Genomic DNA, 21,513 nt, shown 5'->3' with positions numbered 1-21,513 from the left:
TGTTTGATTTGTGCAGTAGCTGAACTCACTCATTCAAATTTCATTAAGGCTTAAAGTTTAGCATAGTGGAGGGCGCGGCTGCTTTGAGTGACAGGCAGGTGTCGCCAGGAACAAGATGCAAGACGGCGACCACAACGGAGCAGCAGCTCACTCCGACTCTGAATGGGAAAAAGCGCTGTGTCCGTCTTTGCTGACAGTGTCCTCTACCCCCGACTCTGTATCTGACCTCAGGTTTAATTCACAGTCTCTCTCTCTCTCTCTGCGAATCTCTCTGTAAACACGACCGGACAGAATAGACAGATAGAGACAGAGTCTGTTCCCATGGAAACAGCCAGGTGCTTCTGTTGAGGCCGGCTGCTGCTCTGAGCTGCTGTGTTTAGCTGCTGTGTCATTGTGTGTGGAGAGAGAGAGAGAGAGAGAGAGAGAGAGCAGAAAGCTGACGGAGCAGTTTCCAGTCGGCACATAGAGGCCAAACAAGCTGCAGCGGCATCTGACCGAGACAGACAGAGACACCGACACCGTCACTCTGCTGCTGCGCCACCGGCCTGAAAGGTGGAGCAGGAAGTGAGTGGGTTTATGGGAAATGTGGTCTTGATTTTAAAGGCTAAGAGAGCGGACGACTGGCCTCAAACGTGTCCCTTTGATGTCTTGTTTCCTAGAACATACCTGACAATGCACAACAATATGGTAAAGCTGCAATTTGGATGTTCCACATGTATGTACTGCCATTTGCAATTGCTTTGTGAATAATTGTGCAGCCCTATTTTCATCTATACTATGGCGACAAGAGACCAAGGATTATCGTGGTAATATAAGATATACAGACTTGTCACATGTGGGCACTATACCCATATGTGCATCATTGGCATCACAAATCTTCAATAAAGACACATTTAGACTGGTATTATTAGACATTTTTCTCATTTTGCAACAGCCATAAAAACCACAATCTGACTCTGCCGGTTACTGATGAGACAAACACCTTTAACACGCTTCACACACTCTCAGAAAAATGAGGCGTAACACCAGACAGATCCTTTAAATTGCCTTTACCACCCCTCTAACCTGCCTCATTACCCCACTCAGAGGCAGCAGAGGCTCAGTTTAACCCCCCACCCCCCCACCTCCACCCCACTTTAATTTAACCCCCAGCAGTGAAAAACCCTAAAGAGGATTAAGAGCCTATCGGTGCAGGGTTAACCTGCGTGTTTGGGTAAATCAGGAGCATCAGGCCAACGTAATCCTCTGACAGCCGAGTCCGCCGGACTGACGGGTGACTAACCACCGCCACATTATGTCTCCGCAATCATAAAGATTAGCAGATGATGAGTCATCGGCTTATCTATCTGGTCGACCACGACCACGAGCTGCTGCACAGAGGAAGAGGAGAAGTTGAAGGCAGCAGCTCAGATTCACTCCCACAGCGCGGAGCCAGAGGGCGTTCGCTTTCTAGACAAACACCTGCACATGTCGACGTTAGCGTTTAGCTCCGAGCATCAAACATCAAACATCACCTCCAAGAGCCCAGCACAGATACACACAGATATAAATATATCTATCAACTCAGACACACTCTACTTTATAAACTCTACTTTTATCATGAGGTTAAAGGAACATTCAGACAAAATAAAGAACTTCTGGAGGGAAACGACCGTGGGGCAACCGCCATTCCAACATCCCACCAGTCTGACATAGGCCTCTAATTGTCTAAATGGCAACACTTAATTATCTATCAAACGTCCCATCATCCGACAATTCTTGCCTCCTATGGTCGGAATGACGGTATTTTTTTTCTTTTTTTAAACATCCTGCCTTTCCGACAATTCCTGTAATAGCGTATTTTTTTCCCAAAAGATTTTGGACTGGTTGGGTTTGGTCAGGCCAGATAGATAGAGAGTCCAGAAGTAGAGAGTCCAGAGAAATATGAGTCACCTGTTGAGTAGGGCACATTTCCTTATATTGAAAGCCTTGTCGGAATGGTGGGACCATGGCATGTTGGAATTGTGGTATGTCGGAGTAGTGGGATGTCGGAATGACAGCATGTAACCAAAACAATTACAGTCCTTTAGTCTCTAGTCATGTTTCCATCCAATTTGTATCGCAAATCCTGAGCAAATTTTTATGTATGCGGCAAAAGGAAATGCATTATTTGAACGTATTTCCATCCACTACAGTTATGCACTTACTCTCGAGTCAGCTGCGAATCTGCAGAAGAAAGAAGACACCGTGCGCAATGACATAAGTGCGACGACAAAAAGGTAAACCAATGGGAAAGCCGGTGGCGAAAGACAGAAGATAAAAAGGAGAGTTTTGAAGAAATAATATTCCAGATATGTGGTCTTTGTTGGGAGCAATTCAGAGACGTCGTAGAAGGCTAACGGTTGCTATATAAACCGCCGCCCAGACGTCATCATTTGAGTGCATAACTTGTTCGCCTATCCGTTTCCGTGGTGCTAACGCGCATTTATCTGTATCGATACTAGGGCTGGGGAAACTGGGTTTTACATGGCAATATTGTACTGTATAACGATATACGGATGCCAAGTATGGATCTGAACTGACTAATACGTTTAACAGATGTCAACAAAGTTTTCATTTGCAGAAAGTTGATTTGCAGTTGGAAAAAGTGAATAAGGTATCGTGATATAATTGTCACACAGTGCATCTGGTGATTCCCACCGTTAAATCAATACGGAAAATTTTGCACTTCCTCCTTGCGCAAAATTTTTTTTTGGTATTTCCACTCAAGTTTTTTGAAGCACAAATTCAAAATGGAATTGGAAACGCGACTTCAGGCTGCAGCTGTAAACTGGACGATCGGGAGGAGGATCTGACAGTGTAGCAACAAATCCGATGCTTCAGAGTAAATTTGGAAACTATCAAATGTTGAACACAAAGTGGAGCTATAGGAGGAGAAACCAGGAAAAGATTCTTATCAGTAAACCACAGGAGAGGAGGGAGGCCTGTCATGTTCATGTCGTTGAGGTATATACTGTATATATATAGAGAGACACTGTTGAAGTGTATGACCGACTCTATGTTATTTTAGGTCAGGGAGAGAGAATTTATTTTTGTTCTATATTATGTAATATATTGCATAATAATGCTAATGGCTGTGTAATGAAAACTCAATAAAGACGTTTTGGAAAAAAAAAAACCCCGGCACTGCATATTTCAATTACATGTCATTTTTGTGATTAACCTTTTAGTCTTCAGCGAGTGCATTCTTTCAGTCTGCTATTTTTGGCACAGTGTGTGTGTGTGTGTGTGTGTGTGTGTGTGTGTGTGTGTGTGTGTGTGTGTGTGTGTGTGTGTGTGTGTGTGTGTGTGTGTGTGTGTGTGCGTGTGTGTGTGAGCAGAGACAGCACTGTCTTGATGTGTGATATTTTTAGAGCTCGACTTTGCGGTTCAGCCACCGTTCTGTCTGCCATTAATCACATCCTAACCTGGCTCATTGTTTCTGTATAGATGTGATTTAAACAACTCAGACGTGTGCGCGTATGTGTGTGACATGTGTGTTTCTGTGTGTGTGTCGCTCATCACATTCTTCTACAACTCGTCCTATAGCATTCCTGCGTCCTGCCCCGTCCCGACCCGGCTGCTCTCTCTGAACTCTCGCACACTGAGGAGCGACAGGAAACGCTTGAGGAATGAAGCGAGCCTTTCAGCCTTTCAGCGCCTGTTCGTCTTGAGCCGCGGCATGCCATCGAAACAAAACCGGAGGGCCGCTCATTTACAACGCAAACACGCCGAAAACCAAAACACGCTCATCAACGCGGCGGTAGTATTCTGCTGTAAACCTGATAATTTGACACTGAAGGAAGGAGCCAAGCCTCTGCCTGAATAATAAAGTTTCGGACTTGGCGGTATGTGGTTACAGAAAATAATGGCGGCCCGCTTCAGCCCCCCAATTGCCCGTGGGATGAGAATCAAAACAAGGAATCCAGATGTCATATTTGAATATTTCAGCGAAACCACAATCACTATATAAGGGATTATTGAGCAACAACAATAGACTAGAGCTTCAGCTTCAGCAGCAGCAGCAGATGAAAACATTTCATCCTCTTCAGTCAAGTGTTTCCATTTCCAAACAGTCCGGTCACAGAGACTTAGTGGAGCTGAGCAGGAATTCTTCTGCACTGATTGTAAAGACGGGCGTGTGTGATTACGCTCATTAGCTCCTTCACACACAAGCACACACACACACACACACACACTCACATGCATTCATGTGTAGTTTGACTCATGCAAACCAGTCGAGCCTCGGGTATGTAACCTCTCTGCTAATGCACAGGATTACACTGCACATTTAAGATGCAGCCCCTGGGAATCAAAACTGAAACAACTGTTTGTCTCAGAAATCGCTGCCTTCTTCTATCCAGTAATTTGATTTTAATGACTTAAATCAGATTTACTGCTGCTTTTTGGGCCTGTTTTTCAGGTGCACGTGATTCAGTCTGTCTCCAAAAAGGCATTTCCCCCCCGTACTTATCCAATCAAAACCTCAAAAGAAGAAAAAAAAACTCATTATATCAAGTTGTATTCCTCCAGCAACAACAAGATAATCATGTAATGTCCCATAGTCTGAAGGAGCAAGTGAAAGAATCTGGCCTTAAAGGTTTACTGGCGGTAAACAGGGCAATATAAGAGGTGCAACTTTGCTGTTCACGTTGACCTGCAGGCTCATTATACAGTATATTATATAACTAATTCACAGTGTGACAGTAAACACAGTTTATTCTGGAACTGAAAGGAGCATCTGTCTCACATCCTGTGACCAGGAGGTGAAGACACAGATTAAGAAGGAAATGCTCTCACACTTGTTGCTGCATTAAGCCTTCGCAACATCTGTGATGCACACTGTGTCTGCCGCTGCGATGCATCACATGATCCGTCAAAGAGGTTGATAAATCACAGACAAGACGATTTCATTAGCCGACACTCGACAGAAAGTCTGAGTGGTGGACATTTAGGAAAGAGGCTTACAAAAGCTGGAGGACAGTCAGCTATTCCTGGATCTAATGATCTACAGAAGAAAAAACCTCTGCAGGCTGAATATTTGTTATTCTGCTCTTCAGTATCTGACACTTCTAATAAACCATCAATCTTCACTCGGCAAACCACCATGACAAAGTGACAATGTGTTAATAAATAAACCCAAAATTTCTTGGATGTATTTAGCCTTCTATTTCCGTACTTGGTAAAAGACGCTTTGAGTCTTCTTTGTTAAAAGGATAGTAAAACATTTTGGCAAATTGGCCCATTGCCATAATCACTATAGTCATAGCAGTAGGTTCATTAATCCTTTAATTGTCGGTGCAAGCTATTTTTAGAACGGCGGAGCAGAGTCGCAAGCTGCTCAGAGCTATGCTACGGAGGCTGATGGGATTTCTTGGTTTCCCTCATCAAACTCATCAAATACACAATCCAACGCTCTCGTGGACAAGTTGTGACTTGTATATTCACCACGCTATGAGATAATAACACAACGTTATGAGACAGAGTTGTTTTCGAGGGAAACCAAGAAATCCCATTAGCCTCCGTAGTATAGCTCTGAGCAGCTCACGGCTCTGCTCTGCCGTTCTAAAAACACCTTGCACTGACAATTAAAGGTAACGAACCTACTGCTAAGACTATCGGGATTATGACAATGGGCCAATTTGCCAAAATGTTGAACTATCCCTTTAAGTCTCTATGAGTTTTGGACAAGACATGCAGAGTTGGTCAGTTTGTCACATTGTTCTTAATAGACTCCGTCATATTTGGATTGGGAAGCGTCAAGGACGCTAAAGGACAGTCCAAACTTGTCCTGAAGCCACTCCCAGCGTTGTCTTGGCGATATGTATCGGCTCATTAACAGGTTGTAAGATGAGCCGTCACCTGTGTCTCAGGTTACTTCGCTTCTTCTTCAATGACTCTTTCAATTCATCTGCATTCACCTTTCCTCAGTTCAGGCCAATCCTCCTGTTGCTGAGAAGCCCCCCCCCCCCCCCCCCCCCCCCCGGTCCATGATGCTGTCATCGACATGCTTCACCATAGGGAAGGTATTATCCAGGTAATATTTCCTCACGCTCTCAGAGTCATTTAAAAGCTGTTTGACAAATTCCAAGTGGGCTGTCAAACACATTTTAACTCAAGGTGGCTTCACTTTCGCCACTCTACCATGAAGGCCCGACTGATGAATTGGTGTCGACATGGTCGTCCAGCAGGTTCTTCAATCTTTGGGGGGAGTTATGACTGTTGTTCCTGGTCTAGGCCAACTCCCTGACCAAGGCTCTGCTTTGCCTGGTTGCTCAGTTTGACCTTAAGAAATGGATTTAATCCCTTTTCCACAGAGGTCTTCAGAGAGTTTATTGAACTTGATGTTCATGTTGATGTCATGACATACAGTGTGAGTTGTTGGACCATTTGCCAGAGGTGGGGCGAATCATACAAGTCATAAGTACATGCCGAGGATACTTAAAGAAAACAGGAAGCACCCGACCACAATCTGGAGCAACGGCAAAAAGTCAGAGAGCTTTTGAATATGAGAGATTTCAGATATTGAGCCTAGATTAATGTGCCGTAATGGAGATTTTATCCATTCAAAACTGAAGCCACAGCGCTAGGAACCAACAGCTTGGCATGCAGTCAAGTTTTAGAAAACAATCCTCTTCATCAAACACATTCAAAGACCATCAAGTTCTCTCTCCCCCCCTGCATCGGCCCTCAGCCTCAGAACCTCATTCCTCTTCCTCCATAAGAAAATCCCAGGGGGAGAGGGTCAGGAAGTGGTCTATTTGTTCCAAAGCAGATTCCACAAATACCAGAGTGAGACCTAAAGGGAGAGGCCTGCTTCCCGCTGGTTCCAGTCAGCCTGTTAAGACAAGTGAAGATGGCTTCTGACTATTTTAACCTCCACTCTCTCTCTCTGTCTCTCTCTCTCTCACGCTCCGGCCTCCACTCTCCTTCCAGGCCTCTTCAATCTGGATTCCTGCCGCAAGTTTCAGATAGTTTGGGGGCTAAAGTCTACAACTCAGCAGCAGATTTACAAGCCAACACGTTTGCTTAACCGTTTCCACACTGTACACGGTCCTGGCTAACAGACTCGTTATGAGTGTGCGGTTGCTGGTAGAATATCCACAAAGGAGGACGCCAGCTTCCAGAGCCAGAGCGGTAATTCAGACAGAAGCTCGTGTACAGATTCCAGCCTTTTTGGAGATTTGGATTTGAGAGGAAATCTGAGGAGAAAGAGCAACAACACGCAACAAAGCAACTCGTCCAATTCAGATTCAGGATTGAGGATGCTGCTGAATCTTAGATCAACAATTAACTAAGTACACTGACTTTCATTCAGAAATCAAAACAGCAGTTCAGGGTTGAATCTCCACTCTTGTCTTGTCCAGATCCCCAGCATTACCTCTAAAAGTATTGGATGTTAATAAACATCCAATTTGTGTTGGTTTGTAATTATGAGTCCGAACAAGTAAAAATCACACGTGGAGTTCCTCAAGGCCTCGTTCTTGGGCCTCTACTATTCAACATTTACATGCTCAACCTTGCTCAGATTATGCAATATCTCAACCTACAACCATCTAATGATTAGGAAGATGCCACACAACTGTTCATAATGGTGTCACCACGTGATGAAATTCACCAAGTACTTGCATTGACAACAAATTGCTTTAGGCCCCAACACAGAAAGATTAAAGGCACAACGAGGAGTTTGTATTTGGTTATAAAAAAACATCTCAGATTAATGTGGATGAATCTACGTTACCCACTTGTTAAAGGGTCCATTTTCAATAAATATATCGTTTTGTCTTTATCGTAATTTTGATATTATTATTTAGTGGTCGGCTCGCCCAGCATTTCCTACTTTCGGTTTCCCGGACGGGCGAAAGCTCTGAAAGACCCGTTTCCCGGACGGGTCATGGGAATAACACCACCGAATCGCCGTTACGATGGTATCTGATCTGATGTAGTGTGAAAACGCTTTCCAAAACTTCTCGTAGTCCCTTTAAAAGTTAGCTCACATTGATCCGTGACACTAAAACTTATAAATGAAGCCTGAAATTCATCAGACACATTACAAAACATTTACAAAATCAGTCTATTACAATCTTAAATGCACCGACTACCCTACTAGAGAAAAAACATTCAGGTGTTTACTTCAGTCACATTACAATGGTGACCAAAATCACTGCTCTGGCTTCCCATGTGCCCAAAGGACAGATTGTAAAATCCTACTACTTAATGGTCTTGGACCCAACAAGTTATGAATATAACTATTATATATTCAAACATTTTAATTCATAAAAGCATTTCAATGCCAACAATCTTCTACTTATTCCCATATGTAAAGCACTTGTGTTTGAATGGTGCTATGTAAATCAACTTTCCTCACCCTACATCTAAACCTTAGGCTAACCTTTATTATCACAGAAAGCCTAGAGAGACACCAGGAACACGTGTTTTCTTCAAAGTGGCCATATACTGTATGTTTATCAGCTACTGCTTGTCCTATCTGGAGAGTACCTGGCCTTGCTTGTCTTATGTGTGAGCCAGTGATTGTCCTAAGTGTTGGTTCAGAGCGAACCTGGCTCTTCCTCTCTTCAGACCTCTCAGTGCCTGTTTTTAGAACATCCTGCCCACGCTGGTCACAGCTAGAAGAATGGGCGCATCCTGTCCGTCCGCTTCCAAATCTTGATTAAATCTTAATGTGTCCGTGTTTGTGTGGAAGACTTCTGGCTCCGGCTTCAGATGGACTGACACAAACGCTGAGTGATTTCAGCTGTTTAATCCCGACTGCTGCAGTTTTACTGGGAACAGCCACAATGCCGCTTTGTCAAATCCAATCCCCTCTTTTAGAGGATTATTCCAGGTTATTACAGCCTGGATATTATTTACATAATTTTCTATCCGTTATGATAACACTGTACTCTCAAAGATGACTGCTGGGATCTGTGTTTAAAGCTTGATGTTGTATGATTATTTCAAATATTTTCGGACATTTGGTCGACCAAACTAATCATTAATCAAGACAATAATCATTTACAGTACCAGCTACGATTTGTTTACTCCTGGATCCCTCTAGTTCTTCATACCTGATCCCCTCATGGTGGGATTCAAGAAGACATATTTGTGGTTTTAAGAACTAAAAATGAACTCAATGTGGTTTTAAGATGACTCAAGCTCAGTTATTGAAAACAAGATCATAAAATGCCAGTTTCTTGCTCTCTCTGATAGCCTTTTCATCATTGATATCTTAAATAAACAAAAGCTTTTTCAACCAGGATTCGCTGGAAGCTCAGATACAAACTTGGCTCAGGATCAGTGAGTAGCCCCAGCTGAAGGGCTGATTTAACAAGAAAACATAACTCATTATGTCACTTATTTCTCACATTAAAAGGTATTTGAGAGGTTAGAAAATGGCAGGTTTTACTAATATTTAAAATTTCTGTTCCATTCCTATTCATCACTGTTCCAGAGTTGCATCAGAATCATAATAAAACATAGACAGTCTGGGAGCTAGTGTTGGAGCTGGGAGTTATGTGACGGGGCAGATGCAGTGTCCTGTTAAAAACCCTTTGTCAGGACTGATGGACGACCTCTCTGTGGGCTCGCCTTTATTGAAACCAGTGGTCAAGCTGGTGGAGTTCGTTTAAGTGCACAAAGAGACACAGACAGGCCTGCTGTTTAACACACACACACACACAAATCAACTGCAGAGATAAAGTCTGATGCCAAAGGATGGGAAAACTTGTGTGTGCAGTGTTTCCTTAATATTGCAGCAGACCTACATTTTGCAGCAGTGATGTGCTGCAGTAAAAATCGACACCTTGACACCTGACCAAGGCAAAAGAGCGAGGGAGAGAGGGAGGGGAGATAAAGAACGAGAAGCAAGGAAAATGCAGATTTAGGTGTAGGAGTAAAAATGTTGCCTTATAAAGTGAGACACCACGTCGCACTGATATCAGATGAAAAGTTAAAAAGTTCAGCTAATTCACTGCTGCTGGGCTTTTGTTACATTTCGGACGTCATCTGCTGGAGCAGACAAGAATGTAAAAATGTGGGACTGTCATGCAAATCAAGAACAGGAACAGTCCAACCCTATACTATTGATTTTCTGAAAACCTACAGTATCTATGGAGTAAAATTTGGATACAAGATCGTATGCAACATAAGATGGTTGCAGTAATATTAAAATCCTTATTAATGGTGAAAATACAAACATTAACATGTCTCTTTAGTTGCTTGCGCAGCCATCTAGCTGGTTTATTCAGCCCATTCTTGGGAATTTGTGTCACTGGTCCTTTAAAAATAGCCCCACCCCTCCATCCATAAGAGAATCAGTGGGATACCCCGGCAGGTAAGGCTGGGATTGGACCTTTAAGGTTAGAGCTACAACTTTTTCATCAAAACGATTAACTCTTCAAAAATAATACATCCACAGAACGTCTAGAGGGGTGCAGAATAAAAGTATTAATTTTACAGAATTTATCTTTTTATAGTAGATAAATAATTGTTTTATAAATTTTGACGGGTCCAAAATATATAAATATTTACATCTGGTTACGTTGGCAACGTCGGCATGAAATGATCTCTACACCAACAGCATTAGTTTGTTGATGTCACGTGAGGCGGAGCTCAGGGGGGGCCAGATTCTGATAGCTATGTGGAGAAAATGGCATCGTGCTAATGCTAATGCTAACTAACGATCAGCTGGTAACGTTTCCAGTGCAGGCGTGATGCTGCGGGATTGTCAGGTGAGTTAGTGTGAAATGATTCAGATGTGTTTCCAGTCTGCCGTCAACACCGGAGCTGCTGCTCGTTAAATACGGTTAGCGTTAGCTTAGCTTTAGCTACTAGCCGTAGTAGCTGGCAACCAGTACAATTGAAGGTTGGAGCGAGAGCGGGCGAGTCACTTACTGGATGAGAGGAATTAAACTTGTAGCTAACACCTATAAATAACTGACATCAAGTTTGATTGATTTTCTTTCATGACTTATTACTATCCAATCAAATCACCAGCGTGTAACCTGGTGGGCCGGTTGTTTCTGACCATTTGTCTGTCAGTCAGGGCGCGCATATGCCGTTCCCTGACTCTCCTTACTTCCCTGACTGTAAACCACAGAAAACATCCTAGAGGAAACACTGGTGTGTGTGTTTGACCCAACACTGCCTATACACTCAAACAAAGCCCACCCTAGTAGTGTGTGTACTTCCTGTTTGCTCCATGGAAATCGCCCTAACAACTCGTCACATGACACCGAGCAGAGCGTGGTGGGATGTTTTTCCACCGGCTCCACCATCAGTCAGTCAGTCAGTCGCTGCTTCTGTCCCACGTTAGAGGAAAAGGACAACATGGGCTGCACAGAGTCACTCCCTGCCGACCAGAGCAGATGAATTCAATTGTGGTGAGAAAGGGAGGAGGAGGAGGAGGGGGGGGATTAGAGCTCCTTTCAGGCTGACTGTGTCACAAGGACCCTTGAACCGAGGCCAATGGAGGCAAACAAAGAAAGCCTCTCTGGCGCTGCCAAACAGGCCATGATCAAGACATTGAGCCTATACTGGAGGACACTGGGCTACTGCTAATGCAGCGTATCTTCACACCCCCACTGCACATTCAATCACTTTGAGACCATTTGAAAAGGTATCAATACTTTGATAATCGATCGCAGAGATCCACAGTGAGAAATGATGATGATGAAGCAGCAAATCCTCGATCGATTCTGACTTATCGACGCGGTCCGCACACAAGATTTCACATTAAAAGCCTTTAAGGACAGCGTTAAGGGCACACCTACTGAGACATTTGGGGAAAGCCTTTAATGTGAAACATCTGTGCAGGAAACGCTGACTTTTGTCGACGGTAGCTTAGTCAGAGTGCAGACGGGGAAACAACTGGAAACTGGAGTGAAAAGCAGAAAGAGAGAGCAGCAGAGTGGTGAACTCTGTTTGTTGTAGATGTAGATGATTAACGACAACCTGGCCCGGTCAGACCAGCTGCTCCACTTGTCTGTCAGATGTTAGGTGTTAAATAAAGTTAACACAGATTCCACATGGTGTGGGGCTGGATGCAACTCATTCATTTTCACTGATTATGAAATATTCATTAATCCTTCCATCCATTTTATCCACTCATCCTTTGTAGGGTCACAGTGTCTGAGCCCATCCCCACCCGTACCGGTCGACTGACGACCTTCACATAGAATCAAACACAAAGTCTAAACACAAAGTCTGCACAGACATGTATATGTAGACCTGTATATCTGTAGAACCGACTATCAATGAAGAAATGGTCTTCATTATGATGATATCAATGCACAGAAATACCTCAGTGCATCTTTCTTAACGCGACAACAAACACTGGAAACAGACATTTATCAGGGATGAATGGTGTTTGAAAGAGACGGGGCCTTTTCAGCCTCAGAGAAAAGTATGTGTGGGTGAATCAAAGCAGCAGACCATTGTTGTTGATCACTGCAAAAAAAAAAGAGAAACTACAGAACAATAGGAAACCGGACTGTGGAGTCAGAACAGGCTCCAGAAAAAGCCAACTCTTCAAACCAATGAAAAGGCACAAATAAAAATAAAATTAGCAAGGAAACCTTGATCAGACACAGCGTACAGTAAAACCATGGGCAAACACACACAACCAACCAACACGTCAACATGGACACGTCCCAGTTCCTTCTATAATTGATTATTTAATTAATCGTCAACTATTTTGATAATCGAATAATCGGTTTGAGTAGTTTTTGAAGCAAAAAAGTCCAAATTCTCTTCGCTTCTTAAATGTGAATATTTCTGGTTTCTTTGTTCCTTTATGACAATAAACTGTCTGTCTTTGGTTTGTGGACATTTTTCAATATTTTTTAACATTTTATTGACCAAACAACTAATCAATTAATCGTTTAAATAATCAACAGATTCATCGATAATGAAAATAATCGTTAGTTGTAGCCCTGGATTCATCCCTGCTCCTCAGGCCGTCTGACTGGATCCGGAAATCCTGTTGTCTAGATGTAATTCCTGCTCGGAGGAGCCACACCCCCTTTATAAAAAAAATATCTACAGTGATTCAACATCTGATACTGATATTTTTAATTATTGTTCTGTGTATATTGTAATTATGTAATAAATCACACTTGGTTTTAGTACCAAGTTTTAGATTTGATATGTTTTTCAGATTCACCATCAAATTGAAAATGGTGGATCACTGTGTCTTCAGTTGGTAAGAAGACAACAATCAACTGAGTTTATTGATAAGAATAACAGTGGTTCTGATCTTTGTATCATTGGATCAAACTGTTGGCTTAAATTATGAATAAAGAAGAAGAATAAATATCATTCCTATTGCATGTGTGCTCCTGTTTGAGCACTAACAGTTACACACTGTGATTGCATTAATCTGCACAGATGCGTTATTTCACAAATACATTATGTTTTTTTTTTTAAACGGGGGAATCAGGGTGAACAACACCGGCTCTGTGCTCCTGGTGGAAAACACTTTTTTTTTTTTTACTATGGTTGTTGAGGCCAAGAGGCAGCTGATCCAGCTGTGCTGCTGTCATGAGAACCAGATGTCACCGTTGACGACGGTTCACAGCAAAAGGAACAAATCTCGTTTCTCTAGAAATGCGGCGCCGCGTCCTCGACTCGTCCCGGTTCCTCACTGAGGTCTTCAGTCAGTGGGAGGGGCCCGGGATGTAAATAAAAACACACAGCAGAGGGAAACCTGGATGCAATTACAGCCAGGGAACTGGGACGAACCCACAGAGTGCCATTAAATCTGTGCCCACCATCGGCTTCCTCGGCTGCAGAGTTTATTTGTGCTGTTAAAGGATTTATGCGAAAAATTTACAGTAATGTCAACAAATGTGTTATCGCCCGTCTTGGCATTTAAAACCAGACTCATGCATGTTTCATTCCAGTAAGATACAGGCAGCAGGATGCCACGGTTTTAAAGGGATAGTGTAACATTTTGGCAAATTCACCCATTGCCATAATCCCTATAGTCATAGCAGTAGGTTCGTTACCTTTAATTGTCGGTGCAAGCGGTTTTTCGATTGGCAGAGCAGAGCCGTGAGCTGCTCAGAGCTACGCTACGGAGGCTGATGGGATTTCTTGGTTTCCCTCATCAAACTCATCAAATACACAATCCAACAACTCCAAAACGCTCTGGTGGACAAGTTGTGACCTGCACATTCACCACGCTATGAGATAATCATGTAACATCATGAGACAGAGTTGTTTTAGAGGCAAATGCAGCTGGAACTACATTCCAGACACGGCTGCTGGGCGGAGGGATTTTAAAAGCGCAAGTAGTTCCATGATGTACTACAATGTTCACCATTTGTCTAAATGTAATTTTATTTGTTTGTGGACCATGGGACTACACATGATATTAGCTCTCTAGCTAAATCTGTCATATTTACATCAAATAATTGTTTTTGTGAATGAATATGTGGAGTTCCATTTCAAATAAACTAATAAATGAAATGAATAAAAGTATTTGCTTCATGTGTAATGTGTATACGTTATTATCTCATAGCGTGGTGAATGTGCAGGTCACAACTTGTCCACCAGAGCATTTTGGAGTTGTTGGATTGTGTATTTGATGAGTTTGATGTGGGAAACCAAGAAATCCCATGAGCCTCCGTAGCGTAGCTTTGAGCAGCTCACGGCTCTGCTCCGCCGATCGAAAAACAGCTTGCACCGACAATTAAAGGCAAAGAATCTACTCCTAAAACTATAGGGATTATGACAATGGGCCAATTTGCCAAAATGTTGAGATATCCTTAAATGGCATCCAGGAAGTATCGCCTCCCACATCGTGATGATAAGACACCTGAAGACGACGCCTCAGAAACAGATTGATCATACATCAGGACACCGACAACAGGAGACGGTTCGTCCACCTGTCACAACGAGCGAGAGAATAGAAAGAATAGAAAGTGGCGAGCTGCTTACATGTCGGGCCTCGCGGCGCAGCCCCTCCGTGTTCCTCAGCCAGCAGCGGCTCAGCTCGCTCAGCTCCAGGATCGGCTGCACCTTCAGCCTCACCGTGTCTCCCGACTGACGGATCATCTCCACGATCTCGTCCCGGTTCTTGTTCTCCACGTTACGCCCGTTGATCTCCACCAGCCGGTCGCCGGGCACCAGCCCCAGCGCCAGGTCCTTGGTGCCGGCGCCGGGCTCGGCGAAGTGGACCACGCGCCGGTACACGCCCCCGTCCACGCTGCGGTCCAGCATGGTGGTGCGACGCAAGGAAAACCCAAAGTCGCCGGTGTTGCGGCGCTGCAGCTCCAGCTCGCGCGTCTCCGGCGCGCTGGGGGCGACCACGGCCGGGAGCTGCAGCTGCGCCGGGAACGTCTTGTCCACTATTTCCGGGATGCAGACTTTTTTGGCGGCCGGCGCTTCGGGCGGCTGCTGCTGCTGCTGCTGCGGCTGCTGCTGCTTGAGGCTGTGTTTGCGGATCATGCCCAGAACTTTGTTCTCCACGTGCGGCGACGGGGCGGCAGAGTTCTGGCCCGATGGCGTGGAGCTCTCCGACGGACTCTCCTCTTTGCTCCTCTGGGAAAAGGAGAAGCGTTTCATCATCTGCCCCACCTGCGAGGAGTTCTGCTTGGCGAGGTTGCCGAAGTGGGTCACGCGCTCGTGGACCGAGCTGCGGTGTCCGTCCTGTCCGCCGCCGCCGCCTCCCTCGCCCTTCAGGTCGTCGGTGGAGCTGGCGGCGCTGAGCTGGTCGTCCAGCACCATGCTGCTCCGGTTGCTCAGGCCGTCCGACTCGATGTCGGTGAGGGTGAGCTCGTTGCTGCTGGCCACCTTGATGGGGATGGGGTTGGAGATCTCCAGCTTGTTCTTGGACTCGCGCTTCGCCTCCCGCTTCAGGTTGAAGAAGCCGCGCCGCATGCTCATCTCCTCCAGGCTGCGCAGCTCGGCCGCGGACATCCTCTCCTTTTTATCCTTCTTCTCCTTCCTGCTGCCCTCCCTCTCTTTGTCCTTTTTCATCAGGTTGAACATGGTGAAAACTCAAGGCTGCGTCGCCGTCCAACCTGGCTCTGGTTTCCCTACGGAGGTGGAGCTGGTCCAGTTCACTGGTTGGGGGGGAGGGGAGGGGGGGTTCGCTGTGACCGACAGGGACAAATCCACTGGGGGAAGAGACAGAGAGGACAAACACTGTCACATTCAACAAATACTAAATGTGAAACTGGACAAAAAATATATAAAAACCTTTTACTGTGACAAATAATATGTATATTCAACATACATATCATAACTACATTACATAGCATACATCAAATCCCAGACATCTACTCTCATATTCCTGCTGCTGAAAAACAAACAACTGTCTCCTACTTTAATGACACCACAATTAATCCACTCAGCTATAAAAGTCATTCAGCTGCATCGACTGAGCTGTTAAAGACCTATATTCTACACGTCTGCTGTGTTTTATATGAAGCGTTGATCTATAAGATCATCTAAAAACCACCTCAATGTAGTTTTAGTTCAGTGTAGTAACAACAGGTCGGTTTCAGCCAATCAGAGGACAGGAGGCTCTGAGTCTCTCTTTTGATTGGATGAGTGTTTTTCTGTTTTCTCAGAGAAACTAAATCCTGCAAGTTGTTGGATGGATGGTGGGTCCAGGTGGTGAGGGGGCGGGGCTTTGTTGTGACATCACAAAGTGACAGGAAATTCCTGACGGCTGGTTTTAAGGCTCAGTTTCTGAATACAGGCTGTGTGCATTTCTCTGTGGACTGAGGTTTTGATACTTTCACAGTATTAATATAGAACCTAGAGCTGCTTTATAATCACACTACACATGGACATCTACCTCCATACTGTATGGAACTTTAATGCAAACATCCACCTTTAGCCTATATAATAAAGCTGAGGTAACACTGCATACGATAAACATGAAATCAACTTAATCCTGTACTCCACCTTTTTAGAGGTCCTACATATAGAGCATATGGGACCATTCCAAGCCAGACTTTAAATGTCTCATATAGGACCTTTAAATCTGAGAAACAACAGCCAGACTTTAAATGTCTCATATAGGACCTTTAAATCTGAGAAACAACGCAGACTGCACCACTGAAATGACACTGCAGAAATAAACAAACATGAGTGACAGTTTCCTTGTTAAAGGAGAAAACTGGACTGGACCTTTTTGTGTCATAACACATGGAAATCCAACTTTAAACAACGTGGGACCTGTAATCTAATTGTTTTTGATCCACCACTGAGTCCCACTTTAATTAGACTGTGTCATAAATAACCCCTGAGGCTGAGCAATGCATGTACTACCACTACTACTACCACTACTACTCCCACTCCCAGCTAGGAAGCTGTCACTGAGTTGTTGTTATGACTGTCTAATTTGCGCCTGGCAGCCGTCTGAGCCGATAAGTCAGTGATTGATGGTCACATGTTGACATGAGGCAGATTATTATTAAAACTGTAAAAACACTGTAAGGAAGAAAAAAGTGCAGAGCTGCAAGAAAAAGGAAAAAAAAAAAAAAAAAGACTCGAGTGTGTTGACATGTTGCAGACCAGCGGATAATGTCAAACAAGTTTCCCCGGACTCCAGTCATTAACTTCGGCGTGGAGCAGAGAGGAAGGGCCCGGGGTGGATGAACCAAGAACCGAGGCTGCTGCTGCTGCTGCTGCTGCTGCTGGTTGTTGTTACCTGCTGCTGTCTGTCTATTAAAGCTCCTCTTCATCCGTTTATCTGCTTCCAAACCCGGGTTAAAACGAGCCAACCACAACACACAACCTGGCTGAGACAAAGCAAAAAGCAGCAGCAGCAGCACCCCGGTGTCCGGCCGCCTTCACCCCGGGGAGGGAGAGGGAGGGCCGGGGAGGGGGGGCAAACAAAAACCGTGACAGGGCTGAAATACTGGGTGTAGCTCCACGGCTATGTGAGCTAGCCGAGGAGCTACTGTTTGGGAGGTTACCTAACCACGGGAGGAAATATATCCACCTTGTTCCCAAAAAAAAAAAAAAATGTACATAATATGAGCCATGATTTTTCTCTTTTTCTTTTTTTTAAACAAAAAGCTCCAAAAGAAAACCAGAATCCAACTTTAACCTATTCTGTTTTCATTCAGAGCCCACCGTGCTGAGGCTAACTAACTAGCCTAATTGGCTCCTCTGCTCTCTGCCCTCGTTTTTCTGATCCTGGAGCAGCAGACTGGGATCCGGACAAGGAGCCGCCGAGCCCCGGCTGCCTGCTCCGTCTGCCCGCCTCCCCTGCCCTCCGCACGCCGCTGTCCTCCTCTCCAGCTCGGATTAAACCCTGTGCTCTCAGGGTGGTGGTGGGTAATTATAAAAAAGGGGGGTAAATAAATGCTCACCGGTTGTGCCCGCTGGTTCAGGTCGTGGAGCAGCGCCTGTGTCCTGGTGAAGGGAGGGAGCAGCTCGGCTCTCGGGGAACAGCAGCACCGCAGACTGACTGACTGGCCCTCGGCAGCTAACAGCTATCACCACCAGAGCGGCTGCTGCTGCTGCTGCCGCTGCTCCGGAGCTCAGGCTGCGGGCAGGCGGCGGCGGAGAGCGGGCGACCGGCGACCCCTGCTGGGCACAGGCTGCGACTACAGCCGCCCTACTGCTGCTGCTGCTGCTGGTGGTGCTGCATCACTGTCAAAGTAGGCTACTGATCACTGTGAAGGACACTGTTGTTACCATACACTACCAGTGGTGGACAGTAACGGAGTAAATTTACTTGAGGATTTGTACTTTACTTGAGTATTACATTTCTTTGGTACTTATTACTCTTACTTGAATACATTTCCAAGACAAATATTTTTACTTTTACTTTTACTCTGAAAAGTAGGCCTACTCCTTACTTTCAAGTCTGCTCTAAAATCCTATTGGACACAAGCTGTGTTTGTCAAAGAAGGAAACCCTAACCCCTAAAAGCAGCACATCAGTGCAGCTGGTTTCAAAGAGTTCATTCTCAGAAACAAGAATTAAAAGGTCCTTAAATTGATTTAGAAAAAATTATAGTAATTCATTGATGTGAAAAATAAGAAATTTACTCTTACTCTTACTTTTACTTAAAGTAGGCTAAATTTAAAAGCATACTTTTGGATACTAAAAGCACGTACTTTTTTACTCTTACTCGAGTAACATGTCGACTGGGCTACTTTTACTTGTAACGGAGTAAATTTTGCCCATTGTACTCTTACTCAAGTACTGGGGTCGAGTACTCTGTCCATCTCTGTACACTACTTACAAAAAGTTAGGGATGTTTGGGCTTTTGGATTCATTTTAGTAGTTTTACATCCTTTTTTGTTGTAGTTGTTTGTTTTTGTTAGTTTTTCTTTTTGTTTTTTTTTACTTTTCTGTCCTGTTTTGGTCCTGTTTTATGTCGTCAGGTTTGTTCTGTCCTTTGTTTTCTGTTTGTCTGTTTTGGTTAGTGTATGATCAGTGTATACATTGTGTATGTAATTTACTGTTTCCATTAAAGGAAAAAAAAAAAAATCAAAAGCACCGTCTGATTTAGTGGTTCAGTTGTCATTGAACCACTAAATGTTCTGGTTCAATGACAATAGACAGTCCTCATATCTCTCCCTCTCCTCTCCACCATGTTCACATTCTGACATCATGAGACCAAGACAACACTTTGATCAAATTGATCAAGTTATTGAGACATTGAGGTGTTTGTTGTGCTATAGCCACCACTGTTGTTAGCTTTTGTTTGAGATAAAGAAATTAGCATTGCATCCTTCTACTTAAAAGGCTTTCATGTTAGAATATCACTTTAGCATGAACTTTTTATAGGGATATTCTTGTCAAATATCCCTAACATTTTGTGAGTAGTGTATATTTCACGTTTTTATTGAGTTTCCAGCAAATTAGAAATAAAATAATCATATCATATCCTTGTATCGTCCTCAGGGAGACAATACAAGTCAACAAAAACATGCACTCCTGGCAGACTCTTGCACAGTTTTTCCCCCAAATCCATTAGACTCTTGTTTTTTTAGTAAGTGATGCCAAGACAAGACAAGTGTAAAACAATAAAAACATACAAAGACAAAAAAACAACTTTTTAAAACAATAACAAGACAAGACATGTAGACAAATACACAGTAATTCTACGCTATCCACCCATATCATACTTCTTTTAACCCACCTCGTTCTTCGTTTTTATTTTTGAGGAGTGTTTCTCTGTTTTATGAATTTCCTGTTTTTATTATGTGTGATGATTGTATGTGTACGCTACAATACCACTGTGGTGGGCAGTTGCAATTTCATTGAATGTGACAGTAAAGGCCTCTTATCATCATTTAATATCATGTCATATAATTTCATAGCGTGTCGTATCATATCATCACATATACATAATAAAAATACATACATAATAAATACATTAATATTCATAATAATCTGATAATCTGAGTCTTCCATTGGAGAGTTTGCAAGTGTGTAGGGACTTTAATTAGTTAAAGGCGATCTATGTGCAAACAACTCGCTCCTTCCTTTACAAAGAGTAGAAGCTGATGCTCTCAGCAACAGCTCTATTATCTAGCAACAGAAGTTATCTCAATGAATAAAGAAGATCCAGACCAAAAGATCTAAACCAAGAGCACCGCTCTGGTAAAACACCAGATCTGATAGTATGATGCACATTACCACACATAACAGAATAATTTTACTACCGGTACTCGTCGTGTTATCTTCCTTTTCCCCTGATAACTTTTCCTTTCAGCAGTTTCAGTCCCGCTACTAAGTATGAAATCTCGTTTTCCTATAGTATATCCTCAAAGTAATTGTGAGATGAAAAAAATATGAGATAAAAAGTCAAAATGATGAAACACAACAGTTCCAGCAGCTCTTTGGTATGAGAGGTATTCAATTTAACATAGAGAGAGATGGATTGTGAAAGGATAACTTTAAACGTGGCTTTACAACTAACAAAATACTTTCCTCTAAATTCACATAGGATTGAAATGAGCTGCTGCACTCTTGAAAGGATTTTGAGAGAGAAGAAGCTCTGGTGTCAAAAACATAAAACTGATGAGGCTGAAGTGGCAGCAAATGGAGATCTCTGGTCAGCACCATGGTTACAGGTGGATGCACCGTAATTATGACGTTTTATCTCATTATCTAATTATGACTAAACTTCTGGATATTCATTTTCTGTCACTGGTGGAAACAAGCTCCATAGACTTGAGACCTTTGCTGCTTATTGACTCCAGATTCACATCATCTTCCTCTGAAGATACCGGTACATGTATATAACCTGTACAGTTCACACCAGCAGGGGGCAGCATTTTGTGGTAATTTACATTTTCACTAATGCCATTTTTGAGAATTTTCACCCAACTGTAGCAGAACCATGAGTTAAACTAGTCCATGGTGTAAAGGTAAAGCAATAAACACTGTTAACATACAGCCAGGTTAAGTTTGATAGTTTAGTGTTGGTCTAAAGAACACTGATTTAACTTTTCTTTTTTTTTTAACTTGGAAAAACATGTCAAATCCTTCCTTTGACAGTCGATGCAGCAGCAC

The 21,513-nt window shown here is 43.6% G+C and overlaps 1 protein-coding gene across 1 annotated transcript in view; it reads right to left on the bottom strand.

Annotated features, from left to right (window-relative positions):
• Positions 1–18,257, bottom strand: part of myo18ab (myosin XVIIIA b) — a 156,078-nt gene extending 137,821 nt beyond the window's left edge. Inside the window, exons 1-2 of the mRNA XM_083984950.1 lie at positions 18,112–18,257; positions 14,959–16,139 (exon numbers count right to left, since the gene is read on the bottom strand). Coding sequence (XP_083841076.1) covers positions 14,959–16,011 — 1,053 coding nt within the window. The 5' untranslated portion in view covers positions 16,012–16,139; positions 18,112–18,257. The remainder of the gene's footprint in view (positions 1–14,958; positions 16,140–18,111) is intronic.
• Positions 18,258–21,513: the final 3,256 nt, after the last annotated feature.

The sequence above is a fragment of the Trachurus trachurus genome (assembly GCF_905171665.1).
Source record: "Trachurus trachurus genome assembly, chromosome: 13".
Taxonomy (NCBI): Eukaryota; Metazoa; Chordata; class Actinopteri; order Carangiformes; family Carangidae; genus Trachurus; species Trachurus trachurus.
This window is presented reverse-complemented; position numbering and strand designations above follow the sequence as displayed.